General features: G+C 39.4%; 1 protein-coding gene across 1 annotated transcript in view; it reads right to left on the bottom strand.

The window, feature by feature from the left end:
• CGAS (cyclic GMP-AMP synthase) overlaps positions 1 to 6,701 on the bottom strand; it is a 35,680-nt gene that overhangs the window by 18,881 nt on the left and 10,098 nt on the right. Inside the window, exon 3 of the mRNA XM_019651531.1 lies at positions 5,844 to 6,086. Within this exon, the coding sequence (XP_019507076.1) occupies positions 5,844 to 6,086 (243 nt within the window). The remainder of the gene's footprint in view (positions 1 to 5,843; positions 6,087 to 6,701) is intronic.

Raw genomic sequence — 6,701 nt, 5'->3', positions numbered from 1 at the left:
CAGCCGCAGTGAGCGGCCGTCCAGAAGCCAGCGACTGATCTGCCACGCCCGGGAAGAGCGCAATGATGGTGCCAACTTGGGCCAGTAAAGCAAAGTCCTCCACAACTAGATTGAAGAACAGAAACGATAGCAACTTGTCTGTTCCCCTTCCCCCAATTCCCCAGCACTGTTCCCATCCCCCAACTCCCCAATTAAAAAAAAAAAAGAGTGTAGTAGCAGCAACACAATATATGGACAATGAATATATGGAAAAGGTGGCGTGGAGCTAGATGTGCTCATTGCTACTGTATATATCCATTTATGACATCCATTTATGTCATTCTGAAAAAGGCAAAACTTGAGATGATAAACAGATCAGTAGTTGCCAGAAGTATGGGATGGGGAGGGTAGAATAAGTGAAACACAGGGGGCTTTTTAGGGCAGTGAAACTATTACTTAAGGGTAGATACATGATACAACACATTTGTCAAAACCAGTAGAACTTTACAGCACAAATACTGATCCTTAATAGACGCAAACTTTAAAAAAATCATTTAGGAGGTCCAGGGTTCCCAGGAAATAATGCACACTGTGAAAAGGGTCTCTGTGTTACAAATGAATAAAACAACCTTCCTGAAAGGGGTGGGGACAACAGGTGCTGACCTAAATTACTATGGAAATGGGGTCTGTGAGACTGAAGGCAAGAGAACTGTACATAAGCACTGTACTCTAGTTGATAATTGTTTCCCACGGGGGAATGGGTTTACAATTCTGAAACAACTATACATGTATACTGGAACTGAACAATTAAGTAAATGGATGGCAGATGTGGGAGTCAGGTTTTTCACTGTTGGAAAGAGAGGTTACAGATAGCAAGGAGAAAAAGAATGATCCATGTGGCAATGGATTATAGTTAGAGACAGTATAAACTCATGTATAACTTAATACAGATACAGGTGGTTAATAAAAAATCTTTATAGATATGTGTATACACTGAGGTTAGTAAACATATATATAATTCCTTGTTTCTTCAGGTGAGAGGGTTGGCTCCCTAGTAACAGGGCACACATACACATAGAATCCAGATCTTGGTTTCTAGTACATTCTCCAATAAAAAGATCCAGGGTTCCTTGGAAAAAACGGCTGATTCTAGGACAGATGCAGGAAATATACAAGATGAGCGTGGAGCATCTTGTAGTGCCAGAATGTGAGTTAGTGCTCAAAACAAAACAAACAAACAAAAAAACCCTACAATTATGGGGGGCATGTCCAAAAGACAGAGGAGCTAATTCAAAGGGCTCCTAAAGGCCAAAGCTGGAACAATTGAAGCAATAAAATTAATAAAGTAGTATTGGAATACAGTCCAAAATACAAAACAAATATCCACGAGCCCATATTGATATAAATTATTAAGTAAATTAATAAATGGAGGAGAGAAATTTCCCATGGAGAAGAATTCCCAATAATTTGTGTAAATACTCTGACCTTAAAGAGGTGGGGCATAACCCCCCACGCCCTAAGTGTGAGCTGTGCACAGTGGCCTCCTATGAAATAGTACAGTATGAAAAGGTGGTGGAGAGAGTAACAGTGGAGAAACCTGACAAACACTACCTCACTCAGGTGATCAAAGTCAACATAAACAGTGCTAAGTTATGTTCACAGCATGTACCCTAAATATGATGTGATGAAAACGGCACTTTACCTGTCGGTCTTCCTCGCCAAAACCCAAAACTCCAGTCTAATCACAAGAAAAACACCAGATATGGGCCATATGAGGGACATTCTACAAAAGATCTGACTAGTACTCCTCAAAACTGTCAAGGTCATCAAAAACAAGCAAAGGCTGGGCTGGCCGCATGGCTCAGTTGGTTAAGAGTTGGCTTGTGAGAGCGAGATCTGAGCAGCAGGGCCTCTGGTTCGGTTCCCACATGGGCCAGTGACGCTGCACCCTCTACAGCTAAGATGGTGAACAACAGCTCGACCTGGAGCTGGGCTGCCGTGAGTGGCTGGTGATGGAGTCGACTGCAGTGGGCTGCCGTGAGCTACCGTGAGCAGCCGGCAGCCGGTGTGAGCTGCTGTGAGCGGCCGTCCAAAGGCTGGTGACCGACTGCCTCATCCAGGAAGAGCAAAATGATTACAATACCAACATGGGACAGTAAGCGGCATCCCCCACAACTAGACTGAAGAACAGAAGGACAGCAACTTGTCTGTTCCCCTTCTCCAATACCCCAACGCTGTTCCCCTCCCCCAATTCCCCAATAAAATCTTAAAAAAAAAACAAGCAAAAAAAACAAGCAAAGGTTGAGAAACTGTCAGTCAAGATGAGCCTAGGGAGACAGGATGACTAAATGTAATGTGGTGTCCTACATGGGATCTTGGAACCGAAAAGGGACATTAGGTAAAAACTAAGGAAATCTGAATAAAGCATGAACTTTAGTTAACAATAGCTTGTTGACACTGTTCGTTAATTGTGACAAATGTACTGTTCGTTAATTGTGACAAATGTATATCAAATTAATGTAAAATGTTAATAATGGGGAAATAGGTATGGGGTATATGGGAACTCTCTGTACCATTTTTGCAATTTTTCTGTAAATATAAAACTATTCTAAAACTAAAAGTTTATTTTTTAAAACTGCATTAAGATGTCATTTCTCACTTACTGAATTATTGGCAAAAATTCCAAAGTTTAACAAGTTCTGTTGATAAGGCTGAGGGTGAAATATGTACTTTGCACATTGTTGTGAAAATGCAAATAGAACAATTCCTTATGGAGGCGATTTTGGCAATACCTAGCAAAATTACATATGGCTTTACTCTTTGACCAGCTGTAAAAATAGACTGTAAAAAGGAATGGGTGCTATTTCTACATAGTTATGGAGTAATAGCCAAGATATCTTATTAAGTGAAAAAAGGAAGGTATATTTTTTATCTTAAAAAAGGGGGTAGCATGTATTTATTTATATTTTTTTAAAGTGAAAGGTAAACTAAAAACAAGAATTTCCAATCAGGGAAGGAGGGAAGATGGCAAAGGAGACATGAATGGAGGCTATGTTTCTCTAAGAGCACCTTTTTCTTAGCTTTGACTTTAGAACCATGTGAATGTTTTATAAATTTATAAAACAAAATAAAATATTTAAGTCCAGTATCTAAAACTAGAAACCATAATGAAACAAATGAATTTAATTATGTTGAGTTAGGCAGCTTAACCAGCTGGAGAAATTTTTCAAGTGAGTTTAAACTTGATATTTTGATAAGCTTGGTACTTTGTTCTTTTACCATAAGAATAAAAGAATATCTTCAACTGTAAAGATATCTTCAACTGTTGTTTTTTTTTAATAATTATACTCTTGGTTATAATACTAGTATTATTATTTTGAAATGGATAGGTAGAAAGATTTTAAAATTTTTTCAAATTTTAAATTAAAAATCAAATAAATTATATTTTAAAAAAATACATCTTCTGAGACAAGGAAAATTCCTAGTAAAATGTTTAGAAAGAGAAAAGCAAAAACAGGTATTATAAGTGTCCTCAATCTAGTCCAAGTATTTTCATTGCTAATCTGCCCCTTTGTTCAGTCACTCAGGTACATGTACACACACACACACACACACACACACACACACACACACACACACACACACACACACACACACACACACACACACACACACACACAGACACACACGCGTAGGGTTTTGCCTGAATATAGATAATCTGGAGTAATGGGGATGGAGAACCACAGTTAAGGGTTAACAGAGAGCAAAGGTCAGTTGAGCACCCCTCACCAGCCTCCACTTTCATCTTAATACAAGCATGTGAGGAACTATCCAACCACATTGGTTTTTGTACAGCCACAGGGCCAATGAAAAACTCTTATCTCTAAACTGATTTGTTTCCCAATCTTTCCCAAGATGTTTGTTAGAGGGCCAGCAAGAAGGTGGTATGGTTCCTGTTGAGATTTTTGTATCACATACAGTAAGGGTTTCTTGGGGCAGCCATTCTAGAAATTGTGCAGGGGTGCAACTCCGCATTGCAGGAAGCTATGTTCCTTTTACAAAACCATGAATAATGATACATGCAATTCCCTCTTACAAACAACTTTTCTTGCAGAAAATACATATACCAGTTATATATGCAATATACCAAGTTATGGTGTGTGTCCACAAAAACACAAGCCATCAATCTAAGCATGACTGACTATTTCTGGGATTTGTTCAGTAATACTCATTTATAACTGGGTTCATTTGTTCTGTGGCCTCCTTCAATTTCCCTGGAGTCCAACAGTAGTAAGTACCAAAAATCCTTATTAACTTTATGAGAGAAAAAGAAAATAATCAGCTAATTTTTTCTGCCAGCTGAGAAAACATCACCATTATTCAGTTTTATCTATAGACTAACTTGGCCCAGTTCTCAGAACTTGACTGTTACCCAAGAACACTGCCTGAAAACCTGTCCTGACCTGAGGCTGGAGTACACAGGCGAGAAGGAGATCTAATCATTGTGTGCCACTGCAGCTAAGGCTGCAAAGATCTTCTAGCTGCATGGGGAGCAGTGGAAGGTGAAGGAAAGAGAGAAATATGGTTGGGAATGAGAGTCCAGGCTCTGATGATCATAGTAATTTGGGGTCTGACAATTAAGTTTGCAAACTCATCCCAGGAAAAGTGCTACATAACTCATCGCTGAATATCACTACAGTCATCTGCGAAGTACTCCCCTTGGGAAGCTACGCACTAATGCCCGTGCCTAGTGCACCCTTCAAAGCAATTTTGGAACTCTTTTTCTGGAATGGCCATCAGAGCTGTGGTCATATTACTCTTGATGTCCTGAATGTCATAAAAATGTCTTCCTTTCAATATTTCCTTTATCTTCAGGTAAAGAAAGAAGTCATTGGGGCCAGGTTAGGTGAGGAGGGAGGGTGTTCCAATAGTTATTTGTTTACTGGCTAAAAACTCCCTCACAGACAGTGCCGTGTGAGCTGGTGCATTGTCGTGATGCAAGAGCCATGAACTGTTGGTGAAAAGTTCAGGTCGTCTAACTTTTTCACGCTGCCTTTTCAGCACTTCCAAATAGTAAACCTGGTTAACTGTTTATCCAGTTGGTACAAATTCATAAGAATAATCCCTTTGATATCAAAAAAGGTTAGCAACATTGTTGCAACAAGTTTGGGAACTTAATTGTCAGACTACATATATAACTGCCATAAATTGAACTAGGGATTTTACATATGTCTCATTTTTATCTTCCCAGAATCTTTTAAGTAGCTTTGATTATTAACCTAGTGTACATGTGAGCAAACAGGTTTAGAGAGCCTTGGTAATTAGCCCAAGATCACATAGCTAGTAGGAGAAGAAGCCACATGGTTCAGACCCTAAGCAGTCTGACTCCAAAGCCAGTACCGCCCTTCTTTATTAAAATTAAACCAAAAGGATAACATTCAAATGTGAGTTAGTAGACATTTTAAAGCTAAGTATTTGCTATCACTACTACGACTATGCCCTTTTCAAGTCCATCTCTCACCAAACTCCCATCTTGGGCCTATTTAGCCTAACGGCTCTTGAAATGCCAAAAGCAATTTTTTATTTCCCCAGTATGTAACATTAATGCATCTTTTTTTTTTTTTTTTTTGGTGCACCGTTCCCGGAAGTACTGCAATACCAGGTAGACGCGCGGAGTGGACAGAGCAAGCTCCTATTCCATCTCCCAACTCCAAAAATCCATTTAATATATTGTCCTCGGATAGAGGATGTATCAGATATTAAACGGATAAGACCAGATACTACACTTGATCTTAGCCAAAAGGCCAAGAAGCGATTAACGCATCTTTTATATGTCTTTAAATTAACCTTCACATTCAAGATACCTTGAAAACTATTGCCATCCTTTGCATGCTTGGGTACCACATAATATGGCTTTAGTTTTAGATCATTCCTAGCTTTTCTTCCAAGCCATGTATTGACAGGTAGGCCTTCCTGGGTGTTAGCTGGCCAGCTGCCTTCTACTTCCAAAGCCAAGATTAAATCCACAGATATTTCTTTGGGTTCTCTAATAAGAAGTGTTACAGCAGGGCACCCGAGCTTCTTCCTCTCCAAAATGACATCTGTATCTGTTTAAACATATAAAAGGGAAGAAAGCATTTATCAATCTAATTTTTTCAAAAATATATGGAAAATAAAATAACTATAATTGGAGATCTATAAAGTGCTAAGGTGAAAATTAGTTCTGAAGCGGAAACTGATCCCCAAGGCAAAGTGTTTTACTCATTTAACCGATATTTATTGAAATCTATCATGGCGGGGAAGCAGTGTCAAGATTCTGTCTGGCATATATGATGAGGAGCCCCTTAAGATTTTGGGATTTGGGAGTGCTTTGATTAAATTTTCATTTAAATTAATTAATGGGAGTTTGGAAGGAAGCCTGGAGAAGAGACCAGATGAGCAGCAGGGAGGAGCAAGGTGATCAAGAAGACCAGAGGACAATGTGAGGGAGAAAAACAAAAGACCACAGGATGATGGGTGCCTGTGGTAGCACGGAGGCAGTGCGCATCAAGACAAGGAGCACCCCAGGTTCACTGCAGCGTTATTCACAATATATGGAGACAACCTAGGTGTCCGTCGATGGTGAATGGATAGAGATATTGTGGTATATACAGGCATACCTCAGAGATATTGTGGGTTCAGTTCCAGACAACTGCAATAAAGTGAGTCACATGAATATTTTG

This window comes from Hipposideros armiger, unplaced genomic scaffold, assembly GCF_001890085.2.
Source record: "Hipposideros armiger isolate ML-2016 unplaced genomic scaffold, ASM189008v1 scaffold_162, whole genome shotgun sequence".
NCBI lineage: Eukaryota > Metazoa > Chordata > Mammalia > Chiroptera > Hipposideridae > Hipposideros > Hipposideros armiger.
The sequence above is the reverse complement of the archived record's forward strand: the minus strand, read 5'-3'. Positions and strand labels throughout refer to the sequence as shown.